Below are 22713 nucleotides of genomic sequence, written 5' to 3'. Positions count from 1 at the left end.
GTGTGTGTGCAAATCCTGAATTGCATGCACAGATGGCTAGACAGATATCTACTTTCAGGCAGTGTGTGCACAAAATAAGCATGCATATGAGCTCAAGAACTAATCATTACTACTAATTATTATTGTTTATAATATTGGCTCCAATTAGTCCCTGGTGTAACTCCATTGAAGTCACTGACCCATTTTTGTCATATCCTCTTAATCTTAATCAAACTCTGTTAATGCTAAAGAGTTAAATGAGTATATTAAGAGGCTCAAGCAGAGTGAGTGGAGAACCAATCATAGGATATTAAAGGCTGTGAGCTACTACATGAAATGTAATTAAATAAAAATATTTTGTGTTTAAGTCTCAACTGAGGGCATATGACACACAGGTTACCAAAGGAAGGGTTTACTTAAAATCATTTAAAGAAAGACTCAACTAAATTGAGTGGTTACCACCACCACCAACTCCCTTTCTCAGGTAGAATTTGAATAAAAAAGAATCAGAAATTAACCAGAAATTTCTTTTGCATGCTAGTTACATTAATCAAATTGATCTAAACAATCCAAATCTCTGCTGGAGAGGCTGTTAGCAGATAGGACACCGTCCCCACAAATTTTCTGGTACTGCTATCAAATCCAAAATCACTGGTTTACATACACAATAGGCAGCAAAATACCTCTAATGCAATATTAGATGAAAATCTAATTTACTTTATAGTGAGATATGCCCTTCAAATTGCTAGAGAATTATATCTATTAAAAAGTTAACAGAAACTGCTAAGAAATTTATCACCATTTTATGGCTCACAAAAAGGAAGTCCTTCGTTTAAGATGTGGCCAGACAAGATAAAAGAAATACAAGTTGCAGAACAAATTACTACCCAAATCTGATAATCCCAGGGAAAATTCATGGAAAGATGAGCTGTAGCAGATTTATAGGCTATCTGCAGCTAGCTCACACACACTCTCTCTCTCTCTCTCTCTAAATACAACATAGCCACATCAAGTGCCGGAAATCTCTAGGAGTAATAATGCCACCCCAAACTCTATATATACTGGCTCACCTGCATACCTACTTGCAACTTGTTTATAAATGAATGTATTGTATTAAATACCACCGTGATTGACTACTACCAAGGCAACAATGGACTGTTATCCCTTTATTACATCCTGTTTACACCATGTGTCTATGTATTCTCTGTAACAATCCCTTTAAATCACAAATAAATTACTGTAAGGAAAAGAACTCTATTGGATTTCTACTTAATCAAGTTCTACTTAATGAGTAAAGGGACACAGCTTCCCAGTAAATTAACAGAAGGTATTTTATTTAAACACAGCAGATTCTTAACAAAGCCCTACAGCTAACAGTAGTGAGCACTTCATTCATCCTCCCTCTCCTTAATACAAACACCAACTGCCTTGACTGATTTCCTTTTCTTTCACAGAGGGTTGCTTTTGCAGAATGCCATTACTGCAAAATGTCCCTATGTAAAAGAGACTGACACCTTTTAAATAATATGAAAGTGAATCCACCCCACGGCTGTATTGTAGACATTAGTTAGTGCATACCGCCCCTTGACATGTGACAGATACGTAACCTTTGGTAAACTTGGCCCATATCATGTGACTGAGGCCAGGTAATAAAGATCTGTCCCTTATAAGCACTCATGCAGGTTACAAATTTATTACATAGTGTTGTAATTACTTTGGGGAAAATGAAGCAAATAAAAATCCTGATCCTGGAATTAGCTCTGCATAGGTGGACTTCTGTGCCCACACAGAGCCCCATTGACTTTTCTGGGGCTCCATCTACTCAGATAGTTACTTTTGGGAGGGAATTCAAGGGAGGATTGGTGCCTAAGTGCCTTGAATCTGATACAGATCAGAACTTGGACAGTCCCACTTTAAGGGTCCAAGGAATGCAGAACTGCTCTGTTACTTTAGGGACTGTCCTGTGACTATTAGGATAGGTGGGAACCTGGCAGAGACCTAGAAATGATTACAATGCTTCCGAATTTTCCAGGAAGCAAGTGGAAACATATGTGAAAATTGTATACATTTTTTCTTTGTTGATCTTAATTCTTTCCCATACTTTGTATTTAACATCATTTCCTTTTGTTCACTTCCACTCATTGCACGCTGTCAGCAGCTGCAACATTAAAAAGGAATGTTCCAACCCAATGAAACACAATAAATCATGGACACTATTTATTGGAAATCAGAGCAGACACTCATAACAAGTAATATTTAGCTCAGTAATTACTTGTCTCACTTCTCCTTGCAGAAATCAACCAGCAGGCTATTCTCTAGCATGTACTATTTTCCCACTGAAGGACAATATTAAGTGAGCATATTTTCCATTCCTTACCAATTAAAAGGCAGCTCTTACCTGGCTTCAATTTTAGGGCTATACTATATGCATATTAGTCATATTAGTATTAGTGGAACTTAATCATACTCCTGGAGGCAATAATGTACATAAATGTATTCTCGGGGGAAAATGTTAGGATTTAACAGAATAATTCATTACAGATGAATTTAACTCAATTTTAACTAGCAGGAAAAAAGATGTCTAAGACTCACAAATCTACTTCTTCACTCCTGATCTGTCTCCTTCAGCCCAAATTAAAATCTTACCCTCTCTTTCTGACATTTCCTTGTGGATGTCCAGCCATCAGCTTAAGCTCAACAGCCCAAGCCTGGGCTACCTCCTGGCGAGGGATTGATTGGGAGGAGCAGGGGGAGAGCCTGAGCCGGAGCTGCCTCCCAGTGCGGGATTTGGAATGCGGGAAGGAGAGTCCTGGGCTGCCTCCTGGTGAGGGATTCAGGAGGAAGAAAGACTGACCCCAAGTGGTGGGACTCCAGCTATCAACCCTGAGGCTGCAGGGCTCCAACTGTTCCCTTTATACCCGCCTCCAGGGTGCACAGTCCGCCTTCTGCATAAGTCACAGACACCAGGGCCTGACAGCCGGAGCTCTTAAATAAATAAAGGAAGAAAGAAAGTACACAGCTGGTGTCTCTGGACATACTCCCACCCGTCCCTTGGGAGGCATGCCCAATAGTTTGAAAACCCCGATCTAAAACATTTTAGTAATAAATTAGCTACAGCAGTCAGCACTCAGATCCTTTTTGTTGGTGTGGCAGGGTGATGAGTGGCTTTTTTTCTACATCTTCTAGATGGTAACCCTAAGGATGGGGGATAGGATACTCAAGCCGGGGAGCAGGAGAGAGGAGGGCCGCACACACCTACTAGGGAAGGAGATTAGACAGTCAAAGGGAGTCCAGAAAAGAATAGGCTATTATTTTTATTTACTGAAGGAAAAATCTCACCTGAATCAAAGTTCAGAGAAGCAGATTTTTCTTACTCCAAAATGTTTTCACTGGGGAGGCGTATCATGCAATTCTTACCCAAGCATTCTGCTGAAATGAGCTAGAGCACATTTATTTCATAAAAATACAATGCCTCCAAACTCATTCACTCCCAGAACTTGCCACCTGTTGAGTAACGCGTCAGGACAGCTCTGCATTGCTTTGCATATACTAGTCTAGGGGCGGACGGCGCCTGATACATGCCAGGAAGGAAGATTCCAGTCAGAAACATGTATTTCACTTCGAACAATGTCTCACTTCTCCATACATCCTCCCCAACAAAATAAAACCAAAGTTCCCGGGAGGAATTTAACAGAAACTCTGGAGCCCTGACTGAAAAGGCTGGTCCTGGATCAGCTCCCCGCTTCCACAAACTACACCACGCTGCCTACCCTGCAGCAACCCAGCACCTGCGGCACGAGCCCATTGCCCCATCCCAGCCGGTTACTCTGGCCTCTTTGCGGAGCCCGAACGACGCTCTTCGTTCTGCACCTCCTGCAGCCCGCAGCTAGGAGAGCAACGGGGCGGAGTTTCCCCTGGCACTTGCCGATGCCCCACCCCTTCCCGGGTCAGCGCCGGCTCCGCGTGCTGCTGGGGGGGTGCCTGCCTTTGCGTGGCCTAGCCCGGGCTCCCCAGTCTGCCTGCCCGCCCGCCGACGCTGCTGGGCATGGCCGCCCCTAGCGCGCCGCCCCGCGCACGGGCTCTTCTGCAGCAGTGTTTGGCTTCCCGGCTGCAGGTGAAGCCCCCCGAGCCGGGCTCCGAGGCCGAGTGGGTGGAGGTAACGTGCGCAGCGGGCCGGCCGGCTCTGACGCTGCGTTTGCAAAGCCATCGCGCCTCTCCTTCCTGGCTGCTGCTGTCCGCCGCGGCAGGGACAGCGCCTCTCTCCTGGCTGAGCTCTCCCGCCGCTACCCGCTCGGCGTTTCCGCTCTGTTTGCCCCAAGCCCCAGCCCTGCTGCGCTGGGAGTGGTTAGCAGCGCAGCGTGTTTCTTGGGGAAGCCACGCGCCTACCTTGTCTTGTTCTGCTCCTGGGGGACCGGCTCCCCTGGCGCAGTGCAAGACAGAACAGGGAAGCATTGGGCAAACTCATTGGGCTTGTACTGTTCTCCTTTTCACTCCCAATCATCCCATTGCGAACATACTGCTCCCTCGGCCATGGCCGAGTCTCTGGACCTAATTCTCCACCGTTTTGCCGCTGGTCTATTTACTTACACCTGTGTAATCTGTGTGTAAAATACCATCAGCTGGCACACGTTGTACAGATTCGAGTGCCCGTGTAAGGCCGTGGAGAATCAGACCTCTGGGGTAGGCCTGTACATCATTTTGGGCAGGAACCTTGTCTGTTTTAGTAATCTCTTAGGAAGTGCCAGACAGAATGATGGCACTCTATGAATGTTTCTAATAGCCACTTTTCCTTCTCTCTGTTCTCCTGTGGCAGTCATTAATGCACTAGTTGGTGGGAGTAGTTCATGTGTGGGGGATTATAGGGTCCAGAAACAATTTGTTGGCCCAAGTTTTTTTTTCTTTGTAATGCTTCCACAAAATCATATGTTTATGCCACATTGCCCCAGCCTCCTCTTGAGTGAGTTAGGAGGTGGAGAGTAGCAATTGGAAAAGATACAGAGAGAATGCACAGAAAAATAGAGACAGTGACATTTCTGCAGTGGACATAGTGAAAAGGGACAGTCCATTAATCATTACAAAGGGGACTCCAATTTACAGGATTGGGAACCACTGTTGTACCCTGCAGCATATATAAAATCTGATTCCTTCCTACTGTAACTCCAGCAGAAGTACACTAGGGATGAATTAGTCCCACTGTGTGGTATTTGTTGTATTCAAAACTGTTGGTTTTCCCCATTATGAGTGGCTTTTTCAGATATAAAATACAATTTGGGAATGTCAAAAAAACTGCATCCATGCAGCATTTGGAAATGTATCATGGGATATTCCCTACCAGATACTGTAAATGGTTCATTAGTACCTGAATACCCTGTCTCCAGCAGTGGCCATTACCTGGTGCTTAAAAGAAAAGTAACCCTTACAGACATATACAGTACTATATAAGTCTGAATCTTAACAAGCTTCAGAGCACAATGAAATATGTCTTATTTTGTTTGTTTTTGTCCTTAGATTTGATTTTATTCCAGATAAAAGGACAGTGGTTTTAGATTGTATCAGGGTGGATGGTTTTGAATAATGCCCTTTGAAAAACTGGTTTCAGAGTAGCAGCCGTGTTAGTCTGTATCCGCAAAAAGAAGAACAGGAGTACTTGTGGCACCTTAGAGACTAACAAATTTATTAGAGCATAAGCTTTTGCGGACTACAGCCCACTTCTTCGGATGCATATAGAATGGAACATATATTGAGGAGATATATATATACACACATACAGAGAGCATAAACAGGTGGGAGTTGTCTTACCAACTCTGAGAGGCCAATTAATTAAGAGAAAACAAACTTTTGAAGTGATAATCATGCTAGCCCAGTACAGACAGTTAAGAAGTGTGAGAATACTTACAAGGGGAGATAGATTCAATGTTTGTAATGGCTTAGCCATTCCCAGTCCTTATTCAAACCGGAGTTGATTGTGATATGCAAACTAGACACAAACTAGACACAATCAACTCCGGTTTGAATAAGGACTGGGAATGGCTGAGCCATTACAAACATTGAATCTATCTCCCCTTGTAAGTATTCTCACACTTCTTAACTGTCTGTACTGGGCTAGCTTGATTATCACTTCAAAAGTTTTTTTTCTCTTAATTAATTGGCCTCTCAGAGTTGGTAAGACAACTCCCACCTGTTTATGCTCTCTGTATGTGTGTATATATATCTCCTCAATATATGTTCCATTCTATATGCATCCGAAGAAGTGGGCTGTAGTCCGCGAAAGCTTATGCTCTAATAAATTTGTTAGTCTCTAAGGTGCCACAAGTACTCCTGTTCTTCTTTCTTTGAAAAACTGTATTTTCAATAAGAACTTAGCTGCTATAGCAATAAAGAATCTAAACATAAATATAATACTGTTCCCTTTCAGCTGTGTATTGCTATAGGTTTGAATGAGGGGTCAGGTGTAGCATTGTGAAAGTACTGCAAGACCCTGATATGTGTTATTGTTGATGAGCACTTTTGCTAAATTAATTCAGGTGTATATCGGACCCATCATTTTGTAGCCTATAAGAAAAGATTGCTGAAACACAAAGTCCAAAAAGGTGTGGCATAGGGGCTTAGACAAAAAAGAGGTAGATGTGCTAACATGTTTAAAAGACATATAAATTTAAAGACAGAGTTAAAAGTATTTTTATGTTCTATACCTGCCCCTGAATCCACCCGCTACCAGTTTTTGTTGCTTTAGAATAATTTTCCACCTGTTTTTAAACTGTTTCTCTCCAGTTGCAAAAGAATCACATAAATAACAGAGAAAATAAGGCCTTCATACTGCAATGTGATGTGTGCAAGCTGACCCTTGTAGAGCACCATTGAAATCGTTGGTGCTCTGTGGGTGCAGAAGTCCACCTGCATGAATCATATTCCAGAATCAGCATCTGCGTACAAGGAAAACAGCAAAATTGGCTAGGCACTAAGTAAATTAACTTAAATATTTTTCTCTTATCATTCCATTATAGTAATCTTAGGGATTTGTTGTAACAAGAATAGATAAAGTTTCAGAGGGAAATATGATTGACGACTGTGTCCCTTTACGTATTCAGAAAAGAGGGATAAACTACAGTATGTTGTGATTTAAACCATTCCAAGAATGCTATGCTGTTTAAATAAATCTCTTATTTCATGTTTTAAATTATTTAACCTAAATCTGTGAAAGAGCAACATCCAACAGAGGAATTTGCGTGAGGAGTTGTACTATATAAGCTAGCAGGTCCCTTCCAGCCATAAAGTGTATTATCAGTGATCACTGCACTTGTATCTTCCCCAGGCATTTCACTGGTATTACAAGATGAGGCGAAAGCTAGTCGCTCCACAGCAAAAAGTATGGAAAGAGCTGAATCCTTTAGCATGACTTTTCTTTAGAGGGCAGTGGAAGGTTTGATCAGTAATGAATTTCTGCCATTGTATTTTCTTACTATAATGTTACCACTTACATGCTCACCAACACAAAAATAAAAAAACTAAGACCCAGTAAACTATTACTGATACAAAATTTGTGTGGCTTGGTGATTTACAAGCAATTTAAAAACAACATGTCCTTGCACTGAGGAGTTTATAATCTATTGTAAAATAAAATAGCACTTGATGTAGATAACCTTGAACAATTCCAGAGCCATATAAACTCACTACAGGTATTCCCAAAGTGTATGTTTGACAGTTCTTTCTTAAAAAGGAAGCCAACAGGTCTTTGTGGGCTCATTCTGGATGGAGAAAGTGTTTGAATGTACATTGCATTTACACTTATGTACCCATTCTTCCATAATCACTTTCATATCATAATGTTTCTCAGCAATAAATGATTCCAACAGTGGAATGGCCTATTAATGGGGAAACATACATTAGAAGGAATATATGTAATACAAACAAAGTCTTACAACAGAGTCCGTGTAAACATAGGACTTCTCTTTTATACATGTAACAAAATAAGATGAAATCCAATGCTCTTCTTCACAATAATAAAAGTGAATACTGTTACAATAAATTTAAAATATGCAGTGGGAACTATCTGGACCGCTTCTAATTTGATCTTGTACTGAAGCAGGATCATTCTGTGATTAAGGCACCAGATTGAGACTCAGGAGTTTGGTTCTTGGTTATGCAACAGATTTCTTGTGTGATTTTAGGCATGTCCATTAATCTCTCTGAGCTTTAGTTGCTCATGTATAAAATGGGAATAATACTATTCTATCCCTGGCTATTGTTAAGAAAATTTCATATAAATATATGGGAAGTGTTCAGCTTCTGTAGAGGTGGGGGTCATGCTACAAGTACATAGAAAACCCTTATAATGACTTATTCTGCAATGAAAACTGGAACAAAATAAAATGTCAAAGAATAATTTACTTGACTACCCAATTTATCACAAGCTGACATCTTAATCATTATGGAAGGGTTCCTACTATATTACCAAACATTATATTTTTCTGCAAAAGTTGTAGAGCGGAGATGAAAATACACCTCTTGCAGAATGCATGTGTTACAGCTGCGGAAAGCCTGCACGTTTTTAGCTACCAGTGTGTGCTGCTTGCAGATTCAGATGAGAGTGCTTAGTGACCAACTGCTAAATAATCCTTTGGTATTAACATTACCTTGGGTAATGCCTGCCCTATAGCATTGTTATTAGCATCAGGTACATGTAGGGTTACCATACGTCCGGTTTTTCCCGGACATGTCCGGTTTTTTGGTAATCAAACCCCTGTCCGGGGGGAATTGCCAAAAAGCCGAACATGTCTGGGAAAAATACCGGCTGGGGACTTCCCTTCCCAGGCTCGGGCTGCTCTGCTCTTCCCCTGACTCTTCAGCTCTGTTTAAGAGCCGAGCTGCCCAAGCGCTCCGGCTTCAGGCAGCCCCCTTGCCTCCGGACCCCGAGCCGCCAGCTGGGCACTAGCTGCTCTGCTCCGGCGGCGCGGGGTCCGGAGGCAAGGGGGCTGCCCGAAGCCGGTAGCGCTCAGATAGCTTGGCTCTTAAACAGAGCTGAAGAGTCAGGGGAGGAGCAGAGCAGCCAGAGCCTGGGAGGGGAAGTGCCAGGCCGGGGGCGCAGGGTCTGGAGGCAAGGGGGCTGCCCGAAGCCTGAGTGCTACCGGCTTCACGGTTTGCTGGGCAGCCTCCAGACCTTGTGCCCCCGGCTGGGCGCTTCCCCTCCCATGCTCCAGCTGTGCTGGGGAAGCGCCGGCCGGGGGCGCAGGGTCTGGGGGCTGCCGAGCAAACCGTGAAGCCGGTAGCGCTTGGGCAGCCCTTTTCGCATGGCTGGGAGGGAGGAGGGGGAGTTAGGGCGGGGACTTTGGGGGAAGGGGCGGAGTTGGCGTGGGGAAGGGGCGGAGTTGGGGCGGGGCCAGTGGAGTGTCCTCTTTTTTTATTTTTTAAATATTGTAACCCTAGGTACATGCATTGTGCTGTGTATTTGAATATGTTTGCTTGGTGCCAGGTCTGAGAATTTTTAGTAAAAAAGCTAGGGGTGCCAGGGAACTTGCTGTGCTAGTCTATTTACACAGGCATTTTACTGACAATAGCAAATCCATATACAGTGTGGTTTCCCCATGTAATCCTCTTGGGCACCCTTAGGCCACTATGCAGGTTTACAGCAATGGTTGTCCAGATCTAAATGTTTTGAATTTGTAACCCCCTTATTTATTTTATTTTGCTTGAGTTTTCTAGTGCTGAAGTTTGGACTGAACAGCCAACTGATTAGGCCTTGACTGTTTACAGAGCACTTTATGAACACCGTTGTTTTTGTTTCAGTTCAAAAAGCGTAAACATTCTGAGTTGCACCTCTTACTGGAAACAGACCATCTGACTGAGTCTGTTCTTAGAGGATTTGATACAGTACCATTATTACTTAAGCCTTTAATAGCGTGTCCAGCTTGCCAAAACTTAATATACTCAAGACATTTTTTAAAAAATGAAATGTTTTAAATTGGAGTTGTGCACAGTTAAATATAGATAGGGGCTCAAAGGCCTTACACCTGCAACATAAACTGAAGCTTCCCCCAGCAACTTTAACTTACACTGGGACTGTGCAGCTAAGAATCAGAGCGATACAATCCACTCTAAAAAGAACAGGAGTACTTGTGGCACCTTAGCGACTAACAAATTTATTAGAGCATAAGCTTTCGTGGGCTACTGCCCGAAGAAGTGGGCAGTAGCCCATGAAAGCTTATGCTTTAATAAATTTGTTAGTCTCTAAGGTGCCACAAGTACTCCTGTTCTTTTTGCGGATACAGACTAACACGGCTGCTACTCTTAAACAATCCACTCTGTGTCAGCCCCCTTCTCTCCACTGTGCCCTAGCTTTGTACAGGTGCTGTGGAATACTGAGCCCAATGTCTGTACCACCTTTTGCCATAAAAGGCTAGGCATGACTTGTCTCCAACAACTAGAGTGTTGCCCATTCCAAGGATTCAGAAATGAGAAGTCAGATCTCAAATCACGAGATTGGCTTGAGTTCCTTTTTTTAATTAGGGTTTTATTTTTACTTATTTGTTTGTATTTATTCCTTTTCTTTGCCTCAACATTTAGGCTATATTTGGTTCACATTTTCAAGGTTGTCTTTGTAGCAACAAGGGCTAAAAACTCTTTTTGCTGAGATTCTCATACAGTAGATGACCTCAGGGCAAGGACTTTAAGGAGAACATCAAATATTGGGAGATGTGGCAGAACTGATTATCTCTTACACTGTGTGCTATATACTGTAGGCATTTTTCTCTGGTATAATGGTATAAAAAGTATGATGTGATAAAATTTTGATTGGATTTTTCATTACAGATTTATTGGGTCCGTTTTACCAGGACCTTTTACGATATGTATTTTTTCCTTACCAATATCATAATGTTAATCTAATTCTGGAACTAATATGTAGGTGAGGCATATGTATCAATAATTGCAACTTTTGGAAATCTCTTCCAAATGTGTATTTCTCCTTCATTTGCTAGGAACAGATAGTATGGAATCACAGCAAAGCTCACTTGAACTTTGAGGAGTCTAACTTCTTAAATACTTAATGGAATTTGGAATTTAGAAAACTGCTATATATTATTCCACACTGGTCAAAATGAACTTTTTGGAAGGAATTATTTGGCTTTCCAAAAAATATCAGCATGGGACATTTTAGCCCCAAAGAAAATTCTTTATTAGGAAGTCAGCAACTGAAAAATAAATAGGGACTTAGAATGTGTTGCTTTTTTTTCACCCTTAGCCTTGAGCATACTGGTGAATCCGATACTAACGTATACAAGAGAACAAAGCAGAAGTCTTTACAAAAATAGTTAAGGAAACACAGTAACTGTTACCATAAGCTTAACAAAACAGAAGATATTTGTGAGTGATCTTTCAAAATGCTTTAAAAATTTGGTTGAGATACGGTATTTTGAGGCGATAAACTTCAAGTCCCATCACTGAACTGGGCAGCGTCTCCTAGGGTATGTCTATACTACCTGCCAGATTGGCGGGCAGCAGTCGATCCAGCGGGAGTCGATTTATTGCGTCTAGTGTAGTCTAGACGCACTAAATTGACCCCCGAGCGCTCTCCCATCAACTCTTGTACTCCACCGCCATGAGAGGCACAGGCAGAGTCAATGGGGGAGCAGCAGCAGTCGACTCACTGCAGTGAAGACACCGGGGTGAGTAGATCTAAGTACGTCGACTTCAGCTATGTTATTCACATAGCTGAAGTTGCGTAATTTAAATTAATCCCCGCCTCCTATTGTAGACCAGGCCCTAGTTAGATGACTTTCAGTGGTTTGCAAGTTGTACTCTATTTTGCTTACAGAAAAAAATATGTTTCTCAGAAGAGTACTTGTTCCTTGAAACTACAGTGGTAGAGCCCTGGGTATTCTGTGCACATATGCTCACAATAATCCCTCTTTTGCACACAGACCCTGTAGTTAAAGCAAAGATATTTAATTTTTTTTCAAGACTAAAGGAATAAGGGACTGAGTACTTCACTTATATTGATAGGTGAAATGCCATTGGCTAAGGGCAGCGATGTTTGTCATTCTCCCTTAATATAATCACAGTGGGCCACCTATGTGTGTTGAGGGATCTAAATTAGAGAGTGGAAAAATTCAGCATAGTATCTGCCTTACATTTTTTCCACCTCTGGGGCATGATCCCTTATGCACATAACTAGTTCTTACTCAAAACAAGTAGTTCCATTAAATAAGGCTTAATCTCATAAAGAATTGTTTGGAGGTTTGGCCCTATATTTGTAACATTTCCTTAAGATCAGTTATTCTTCCTCTGTTGTGCAAAGCAAATTAATTTATCCGTTTAAAAAAATTAAGGGTGAAATCCTTGTTCCATTGAAATCAATGACTTCAGCCAGGATAAAGTGATAAATTATGTTCTCAATAGTTTTAAATATTCTGTCATGATATTGGTCTCTGTGTTTAACAATCTGAGTATGTTTTTACAAAATTGTGATGTGATTGAATATTATGTTAATTTCCTGAGGTATAATCTACTAAATTAGCCGTTACCATGATTATCACATTTCAAATGAAGATGAATTCATATTTAAACTGAAAGTGACTTATTTGCATGTTTGATAGGAGAAAAGCTTTGGTTATTATCTGTCTTGAAATTAAGCAATCGAATCCATTAGGTATGAATTGTTTCTGCTGCTTATTTTAATTACAGAGCATCTTTGAAGACACAGTGTCACTATTCATACCTGTCCATGGCTTGTTCCTCCATTAAGCCCAGCCTGGTCATGTCCCTGCATACGATGTCCCAGTATCTAGTGAGTGGTTGGCCTCTAGGTCAAACTCACCTTGGTTGTGTTTGCATTATTTTCTTTGTCATGCTACCATCTGTTTGGCTTCTGCAGTGTGCCTATCATTGTAATCTTTTTGATTGTAGTCAGTCCTATAACCTGATTTCACACCCTACTCTCCTAACTTCATTTGTCTTAAAATCATTCCACTTTACAACTGCTTCTTTCAAAACACCGTCATCTCTGTTGCGTCCCTAGTCTTCTGATGTCTGTTTCATTTACTGCACTCTCCAGACCATGGAGTAGTACTGTTAGTACACCAGTTTGATAAATTTTCACTCTGGTACCAAATATAATGCTTTCATAAGTCCATAAATTCATCAGTTTCTGTGCAGCACTTGTGGGTATGGCACATCTCTTTTTAATCTCATCCTTCATGGAACCACCAACACTGATCAAGTTTCCTAGGAACATATAAGATTCTGTTTGTTCAATGACTCCACTACTGCTGCATTTCAACACTCATTCCCTTGTCCCTTTTCTAAGATGCAACCACTTTGTCGTCTTGGCATTTATTGTAAGTCCAAGGCCACTACACCAGTTTTCCAAGTTAGCAAAGAGTATCATCGTTAATTCAAATGTGTTTGCCAGTTGTTGTCCTCTGTATAGGTTAAGGAGTTTAACTAGATTGTCCAATCTCATGTCCTCCAATTTGTCTAATATTCTTAATGTCCAGTTTAAGAACATGATGACAAGTGACAGTGATTCCAGCCCTTTTGTCTTACACCAAATTTGTACTTAAACCAGTTGCTTAATTTTCCACCAATTTTTATGGCACTGCAGGAGTCTTCATACATAGCTATTATAATTGTAGTGATCTCATCTGGAACTTGATATGATTTTGCTACTTTCCATAATGCTTCCCTCCAAACCGAATCATATGCCTTCATGCAGTCAATGAAAAGAGCAAAATCTTTAATCCCCTTTCTCACTTTTTCCCATCAACTATTGGAGCATGGATAGCTGATCAATGCAACATTGGCCTGTTCCTTTCCTGCTATTTACCCATAATCTGTTGAAAATTACTTTCATTGTGATTTTTCCCAATACTGACAATAAGCTTGCACCTCTATAATTCTTCGGATCTCCTTTCTTTAAGATTGTTACTGTTACCTTTAGCTAGTCGGCTGGTACCTCCTGTTGCTCCCATAACTAGTAACTTTTTTTCTAATGCTGTGAAAATGTCCTGCCAACTTTTACCAGCTCAGATGTTATATTGTCTATTCCTATTTTTAACTGTTTCACTGTTCTTTCTGTATCTTCTTCTGATGGTAGTTCAGTGCTGATATCCGTTCTGCCTTACCAGCTGCCTTGTTCATCTAGCACATTTAGAATGCCTGAAGCTGAATGATCTGCAGTGCTCAGCATTTTATCAAAATGCTCCTTCCATACTTCCGGAATGACTTGAGTATTTGTTATCAGTCCACCAGTAGCTTATTTTACTGCTTGCATTGTTGAGCTGATGTTTCCATGCAACTTACCCTTTTTGTATACTGTTTTCATATCTTGTTTTCTTGATGCCTCCTCGAGTTATTGAGCCTCTTCTTTCCAAAACTATTTCTTGTCCAATCTTTGTGATTTCTTCACCCCCCTGTATAAAGCTTTTACTTCTGCTTTTCCAGTAGTCTTGGCTTAGTTACACTTTTCCAGTAATTTTCTTGTTTCATTGCTTGTTTGTTTGCTTATGCCTTCCAGCAACTCTTCTGCTGTGTTTTGTATTGCTTTCTTGTATATTTCCCATCTGGTCTGCAGTGAGATTTCTTCATCATTCAAATTAATGTTCTGAAACATCCTCGAAGCATCACCTTGTGTGCTTCCCTCAGAGAGCTACTAGCACACTCGGCACTTCTATAGAATCTAACATCCAACAATGATTGACTATGCCGGGGTGGCCAACCTGAGCCTGAGAAGGAGCCAGAATTTACCAATGTATGTTTCCAAAGAGCCACAGTAATACTTCAGCAGTCCACAGTAATACTTCAGCTCCACACACACACACACACAGCTCCCAGAGCCTCCCACCCACCAGCAGCCCCGCCAATCAGAGCCTCCTTCTCCCTTCCTGCACCTGGGGGAGAGGGGGAGGGGGAGGAGCAAGGTCATGGTAGGCTCAGGGGAGGGGGCGGGAAGGGGTAGGGTGGGGGGCAGGGCCTGTGGCAGAGCCAGGGGTTGAGCAGTGAGCATCACCTGGCACATTGGAAAATTGGCGCCTCTCGCTCCAGCCCTGGAGTCGGTGCCTATGCAAGGAGCCACATATTAACTTCTGAAGAGCCGCATGTGGCTCCAGAGCCACAGATTGGCCACCCCTGGACTATGCCTTTTACTGATGATGTGATCAATCTGGTTTTTGGTTTGACCATCTGGTGAGTTCCATGTAACCTCATGCATGTCTTTGTGAGGAAGCCAAGTACCACCAATAATCAGATTGTGTATTTCATAGCAAGTTCTTAATCTTTCCCCATTATCATTTCCTGTCTTGATGCCATGTTGTCCATCACTGTTCATTTGCTTACCATGTCTGCTACCAGCTTTTGCATTCAGATCTCCCATTATCAAAGGAATCTCATCTACATTGCTATCTAGCTGTTGATAAAACACATCCTCCTCTTCCTCTTTTGCTGTTTCTGTTGGTGCATAACAGCAGATCATAATTATGCATAGTTTATTGTAGGCAGTAGTAAACCTTGTTAGGACAATCTGCTCAGACATTGGTTTCTGCTGTTGAAGCTGACTATTCTCTTATTCACTGCTATCGCAACACCATCTCTATGATTCATTTGCCCACTTGAATGTCCAGAATAAAGGAAAGTGTAGTTTCCAACTGTCATCTTTCCTGTGCCCAGCCAGTGTGTCTCCCATATGGCAGCAAGGGAAGCTTGTAACTTCCTTAACTCCTCCACTATGAGCTCAGTCTGGTCTGGAGTCAATCGAGTTCTAGTATTCCAGCTCACAATATGTGTAATATATGTAGCTATTATCCGAAATCCATGACCCACTTCCATTTGTTAGGTCTGGGTTGAAATCTGTTTAAATCAGTTTGGTTTGTTGTTCTGTTTCTGTAACAATTGAGTTTCAGGTATAATGGTTTGTTAGGCCAGTCCACCCTATCTGGTTCATAGGAATGTCTTGTCATAGCCTGCTAGGTACAGATATCAGTAGTTCCACCCTAGTTTACTTGCATTCCAAGGCGAATGATCTTGGAGTGCTCAGTTTTGAAATTGGGTTTCCCATCTCCTAGACAGACTTGCTTGAAGAGGCTCTGAAATTAAATGAGTTTTCCATCTCCTAGATACTCTTGTTTCACAGCATCTTATTCCGTAACCCCTTCTGGGTTTTCCCCCATTCACCATACAGTGGATTTGTCTCTATGCCATTGGATCCCAGCATGAGGAAGAATTGTATATCTGCTTTAATTTTAGCCTGTGTATTAATATATTGTAAATTCCAATTACATTTGGGTTAATGTACAGATAATGGATTGTCTTAATTATATTAGTAAGTACTGTGCAGATATATAAACATATACACAATACTTTTTTTGTGTGTGCAATCTTTCATAGATCCAAAGAGGACTGGTTATCTACATATGCTTCTTCAAAGGAGCCAGTGAGGAACTCATTCCAAAAATGGGTATGTTTTATTATTGGTATTCTTACAATAAGGGATAAGCAAAAAACAATGGGCTTAATTATCCAGCAGCTAAATGCATGGAGAAGCTACAGAATCAGGCCCAGTATGAGGTATGACTGGAGAGGGCAATAAGAACAATATCTTTCAAAAGAAACTTTATAAATGAGAACTTGTAAATTGTAAAATTCACTCCATACTGAAATTATTCTGAGCTGGTAATTTTATTCTGAGTTCTATCTTGTATCTTCCCAGTCATGAGTAGCAGGTAAGCCAAACCCTGGTTGTTCAGCTCCGTATCCTTAGTGAAGAAACTCATTTCTAGTCTCCTTTGCTGTCCTCCTTTCAGTGACTGTTTTGGCATAGCTCTGTATAGAAGCCCATCAAGCTTGATGACATCAAGCTCCCTGCCTGTGAACCAAGTTTGTCTTCCTCAGTCCATTTGACAGGTGTTTGCATCTCATCTTGTGTCCATGAACTAGTGGTGGACCCTCTTGGAAGAATGGGTATATTCAATGTAAGTGATTTTATTCTTATTAATAACAGTAATGGGGTGTTCTCACTAGGAAGATGCCTTATGGCTGCTCAGGGGATTAGCTCTGTTCAAGATCTGACACCATCTTCCGTCATTTTCTCTCACTATGGTCCCTTTAGCTCTCTGGGACTCACTCTTTGTGAGTGCTCCCTCTTTGTGACTTGGCCCTCTGCCCAGGTCATTATATGTGTTTCCTCTTCAGGGTGTATCAAAATCTCAGGATTGACTGTCAGGCTACCTTTCCAGGCTGTCCTATAATTCAGGACTATGCCACTTTCCTCAGTGGCAGGTAGGAACTACTACTGTGTTCCAGCACAGGTGTTATGCTATACAAAGCACGCAGGATCTTTTCGGGGGGGGGGGGGGGGGAGGCGGCGAATACGCCGCATTTATTGAAAATACAACAGTTAGCATATGCTACACACACACAATCCTGCCAGTTGATGTTTATAGTTACCAGTCTGTTGTCACTCTAGTCAATCTAATGGAGCTGGGCTCTGTCGGTCATGATCCCCTGCTTAGCAGGACTGAACCCAAAGTTCCATGGCAAAACACCCCAACTTTATAGTTGTAAATTCCCCTTTGAGTCTATGCATTTTGCAATGTCCTCCTGTAATCATTAGTCCCTAAGTGGTGTTAATCTTGGGGTTTTCTGCTGTTATCATTTGATGGTTATTGTCAGGCTTCCCATCGTTATCTCCTATTTGTTGTCTCACCTTCGGGGGTGCCTGCCTCACCTCTGAGGTCGTCAATGCTGTTAACATGTTTAGCGTGGGATACAATGGATGTTTTCTGATTGTCTCCTGGTCTTTCCAAGTCTCACTTTTTCTTGACCATCTGGACATTTGTGATGACTTTCACACCTTATCTTTTCCTGATGCATGCATTCCTCCTTCACACAAACAAACAATCTCTTACAGAAACCTTCAAAGGTATACAGACAGCAGTATTTTATATTCAGCAGGATACATTGTAAATCAAGCCTTGCTAAATCTTATAACTAAAACAATTCACATTGGGGCTTCAGGCCCTCAACATTCCTCTTATCTCCTTAACATAGATACAAGATCCTGTCTCTTACTTAGTAAAACCTCAAAACAAATAAATGTATATTTAACTAGAGTGCCTAATTTGTAATACATATAGGAAACCATAGTAGACATGATAACTTATCCTAAAACAAAAGGGTGACCATAATCAGTCATAAGGATTGTTCTGGTCTGTCATTCCTTTCTGCTATTCAAAAAGGGTGGCTGGCAGGATGAAATCAGATCATACATTAATTCTCATAGTACAATTATAAAATCCTGCTCCTACACAGGGACCTTCTGTTCAGCAACCACAGTCTGCTTACTCCCAGACCCCATTACTATTTCCCTGTGCTCCTTCCTATTTTCTCTACTAGCTCTGGCCCCGCGAGGTTACTAGCAGAGCACCCTCTGCTCCCTGTGGCTATTTAACTTCTTTCAGGTTCTTGCCAGAGTGCCTATTCTAAGCACACCTCCCTTTTCCCAGGCAGTGACTGCAGACTCCTTCCCCTGCAGCCTCCTTTTGTTCTCAGCTTGCTGGTTTTGTACCAGCCCAGAATACACCTGTTCACCTGAGCTTCATCTTCTAAGGGCTTGGCTGCCTACCCTAATTCTTTCCCAGGGCGTGCCTGTTAGGTTAACTAGCCCCTTTCCTGCTTCGTTAACCTTTTCAGGTGAGGTGTGGAATGAATACCCCATCACAATAACATGCTAGAAAATCTGATCCAAATGATCATATGGTTCCTTTTGTGACATATTACTGATATGGATGTTAAGGGAATGATTTGGATCCAAGATGCAGTTGAACATCTAGAGAAAATAACCTTTCAAATGACACATGGCATGACCTTCAGTTCCTAATCAATCAATCAGACTCCAAAGAGAGACTGCTGAACTCAAATTAATATGCAAATTAGACACAATTAACTTAGGCCTAAACAGAGACTGGGAATGGTTGGGTCATTCCACTAATCAATTTTTTTTCTCCCCACGTTAAGTTCTCCTCACACCTTCTATGGGTCATCTCAATTATCACTTCAAAGTTTTTTCTTCTGCTGCTACTGGTAGCTCATCTCAATTGATTGGCCTCTTACAATTGGTATGTGTACTTCCACCTTTTCATGTTCTCTGTATGTATAAATATCTTCTGTCTGTGTGTTCCACTCTGTGCATTGAAGAAGTGGACTGTAACCCATGAATGCTTATGCTGAAATAAATTTGTTAGTCTCTAAGGTGCCACAAGTACTCCTGTTCTTTTAATCAATTAGGAGTATTTTAATACCGACCTCACTATATATTCAGGATATAATGATGTACCGTGAGCCAGCAGAAGGAGTTGGGTAAAATTATTTCCTTCCCTTTTCTTATCAGAAATATTAGGTATATAGTTGGACATTAAAATTCAGGCATAGTTCTCAAGATAAAAAAAATATAGCAGTGTCTGCAGCTCCTTGCTTCTTGACAGCATAAGTCTTAATATTTGCATCAGGATAGAGATGCTAGGAATAAGGTCAGTTGTTAATGGTGTTTTTTCTCTGTCACTATCCTATGCATCCTTTATTTTCTGTTTCATTTCTTCACTTTCCTTGTTTTTTAGAAGTAGAGATGGATTACCAATGCATTACAATTATCTCTTTGCTTAGGAGCATTTTTTGGGCATCGGTGATATAGTAGCAGTTTGACAAGACTGTGGTCACAAAATATTTCAAGCTATTTGCTAGTGCTAGCAGAAAGACCGCACTGTGCAAAAGCCCAGATGCAGAAGTGCTGAAGGAATGTTGTGTTTGTGAAAATTCCATGGGGATATCACTGGAGAACAAAATAGTTTTTCATAGCAAAACTGATACATCCAGGGCAGCAGCAGCAGTGCAAGTTTCACCATACTGCCCACTAACATAATCTGACAGTGATTTAAGGAATAGCTCATTCTCTGTGAGCGATTCAATCCTTGCCCTTACTAGGATGCCAGTGACACTACCAGTTATTTCTAGGGCCCTATCAAATTCACAGTCTATTTGGGTCAGTTTCAGGATTTTAAAAATCGTAAATTTAATGATTTCAGCTATTTAAATCTGAAATTTCACGCTTTTGTAATTGGAAGGGGGTCCTGACCCAAAAAGGAGTTGTGGGGGGGGTCACAAGGTTATTGTAGGGGGGGTTGCGGTACTTCTACCCTTACTTCTGCGCTGCTGCTGGCAGGGAACTGTCTTCAGAGCTGGGCAGCTGGAGAGCGGTGGCTGCTGGCCAGGAGCCCAGCTCTGAAGGCAGAGCAACCGCCAACAGCAGAGCAGAAGTAAGGATGGCCTAGTATGGTATTGCCACCCTTACTTCTGCACTGCTGCGTGAAGAGCTGGGCCTTCAGTCAACAGCCATCACTGTCTGGCCACCCAGCTCTGAAGGCAGCGCAGAAGTAAGGGTGGCAAGAGTGTAACCCCCCGTAAAATAACCTTGCAACCCCCCTGCAACTCCCTTTTGGGTCAGGACCCCCAATTTGAGAAACCCTGGTCTTCCCCATGAAATTTGTGTGCTTTTACCCTATACTATACACAAGACCAGATTTCATGGTCCGTGATTGTTTTTCATGGCTGTGAATTTGGTAGGTCCCTAATTATTTCCCATTGTTATGGTGGGTTTGTGGCATGGAGGCCTCTTCACTGACAACTGGAAGGGAAAAACAACTTGGTTCGCATTGCTATCAGATGGCACAGCTTTCAGTTTCTGCTCTTCTGACTTGCACTTGAACTAGTGACCTAGAGAAGAAAGGCTGAGTTTCCATTAACAGTTTTTTAAGTCACCACAGTGTCTATTTTATTAGTTACGTAATCTTTCTAGTTAGTAGTACATTTTCCTTATGTGAATTTTAAAGTTATTTAAAAGAATATCTGGTTTCTGAATCATAATCCCACCTATACCTCATTCAAACATCAGCCCTCAGAGAAATTTACATGGGTTTGGAGAGGGATGATGTGGGTTTCCCATTCTTGTATCCCATGTGTGGGGCGGGGGAGTGCCGGGGGAAAAGAAATGAGGAGATGATATGTTCTATAATAAGCATACTATGGAAAAAGGGGTATAAGGTAAATAGAATTATGATTGCCTGTTTGTATATATTATGGTTCAAGGATTAAATCTACTTTTGGCCTCTCCCACAGTCTCTTTGTGGGCACTGTTGTGACAGACCTACAACTGTGCTTTTCTCAGAATGGAGTCCCACATTCACCTCAATTCAGATGGGACTGACTATTCTACATTACCCTCTGTTTACCAGCCATATTATCTCAGCAGGCCCAAGAGGGTTTGGCTCAGACTGTTGACTTCTCTCTGGAAGTTTGTGACTAGTGTGAAATTACAGTGACTCGGGACAGCTACTTCAAAACAAATATTATTTATTGGTCTGCAGGTATATACCAGAGAGAAAAGGGTTAAAAATTACAAAAGCCTACACATATATTCTCTTACCTATACTTAGCCTTTCCTTGCCAGTTTAAGTAGGCCCCACTTAACCCAGGCAACCCCAACACTGGGGCTCGGTGAGACAAGCTTCTGCATCTCTGACAGGCTGACTCCCGAATCAGTGTCCCTTAGGCTGTCTTTTATCCATTTCATAGTTCCTTTGTTCAAGAGTTCCTGCCTGAGGATCTCCTGAGGTTTCCAGCAGGGCTCCTGAACCTGGTTAAATTGCTTTATGCAGTTCTTCACCAGAGGGGGTCAGGGGTCGTCTCCCCATAGTAGATTCAGTGTATTGGCCGTTTGAACACCAGGCAGAGTCATGTTCCTGGAGTCCTGAGGAAAGCTGCAGCTGGAATTAACCATTAGGGTTCCATAGAGTTAGCCACCCCACAATAACCATCAAGTCCACAGCTGTATTAATACATCAAGTTAATACAGATATCTCCCATGTTCTTCACAATATATAAAAACTTTCTTCAGTATGGAAAGTACTGATCTGTGGTTAATATTAACTGCATGGAGATATAATATTTGCCTGGTGTGCATTGATTGATTAATCTTCAGATTTTTTTTCACCTTAGAATATAAATTTCTCTTCACAGCTCTGCTATGAAATTTGATTATTAAAGTTCAAATATAGACATTGTAATGAACCATTTTAAAATGTTTTATTTGAATACATTCTCTTAACCATCCTGACTGAAGTATTTGTTAATATATTGCTTTTCACAGGTATAGTAGGTTTAAGATTAACTAATTTTAGACACACAGTACATTTTTAAATTTAATTTAATTTTATTTTTTTTTGTTTTGCAGTTAATACGCTGTTGAATGTTAAATTAAGTGAAACTGAAAGTGGAAAGTATGTTTCTGTTCTGGATTTACCAGGAAACTTATTAATAATACCCCAAGCTACGCTAGGTGGTAGACTGAAGGGAAGAAATATGCAGTACCATTCCAACATTGAAAAAGAAAAAGGGATGCAGCTTTATTCCCATTTTGTAACATTGTGTGAAAAAGAACTGGCTGCTAATATGAAATGTGCTGAAGCAGGTGTTGTTGTCAAGTATGGCACATATGGAAACAGACAGGTGTTAAAACTGGATACAAATGGACCTTTCACTCATATGATTGAATTTTGAAAAATCAATTTTATGTATAGTATTATCCAGCAACTGTAGAATTTCTCATTTATAAGGAAAACAGGAGTACTTGTGGCACCTTAGAGACTAACAAATTTATTAGAGTATAAGCTTTCGTGGACTACAGCCCACTTCTTC

The 22713-nt window shown here is 41.4% G+C and overlaps 1 protein-coding gene and 1 long non-coding RNA gene across 3 annotated transcripts in view; one reads left to right on the top strand and one right to left on the bottom strand.

Moving 5' to 3' along the window:
• LOC122174402 (uncharacterized) overlaps positions 1 to 4506 on the bottom strand; it is a 14552-nt gene extending 10046 nt beyond the window's left edge. Inside the window, exon 1 of the long non-coding RNA XR_010601073.1 lies at positions 4366 to 4506. This is a non-coding gene — a long non-coding RNA (uncharacterized LOC122174402). The remainder of the gene's footprint in view (positions 1 to 4365) is intronic.
• DTD2 (D-aminoacyl-tRNA deacylase 2) lies at positions 3906 to 22713 on the top strand. 2 transcript variants are annotated; one of them, XM_024101837.3, is made up of 3 exons: positions 3906 to 4093; positions 16354 to 16423; positions 22250 to 22713. In XM_024101837.3, the coding sequence occupies exons 1-3, from the start codon at positions 4025 to 4027 to the stop codon at positions 22573 to 22575; spliced, it is 465 nt and encodes a 154-aa protein (XP_023957605.1). In that variant the 5' UTR covers positions 3906 to 4024; the 3' UTR covers positions 22576 to 22713. The 2 variants fall into 2 exon arrangements, with proteins under 2 accessions (XP_023957605.1, XP_005285369.1); XM_005285312.4 differs by having other exon boundaries at positions 3906 to 4135.

Source organism: Chrysemys picta, chromosome 4 (assembly GCF_011386835.1).
Source record: "Chrysemys picta bellii isolate R12L10 chromosome 4, ASM1138683v2, whole genome shotgun sequence".
Taxonomy (NCBI): domain Eukaryota; kingdom Metazoa; phylum Chordata; order Testudines; family Emydidae; genus Chrysemys; species Chrysemys picta.
Note: the sequence above shows the minus strand (reverse complement) of the source record. Positions and strands in the feature narration are given on the sequence as shown.

What these genes read in the sequence shown, in the direction of transcription:
- DTD2 (XM_005285312.4), top strand. Translation starts at nt 4,025, where the DNA reads ATGGCCGCCCCTAGCGCGCCGCCCCGCGCACGGGCTCTTCTGCAGCAG. An exon ending in CCGAGGCCGAGTGGGTGGAG is followed by an intron (nt 4,136 to 16,353) that starts GTAACGTGCGCA and finishes AATCTTTCATAG; the next exon opens with ATCCAAAGAGGACTGGTTAT. An exon ending in GGAACTCATTCCAAAAATGG is followed by an intron (nt 16,424 to 22,249) that starts GTATGTTTTATT and finishes TTTGTTTTGCAG; the next exon opens with TTAATACGCTGTTGAATGTT.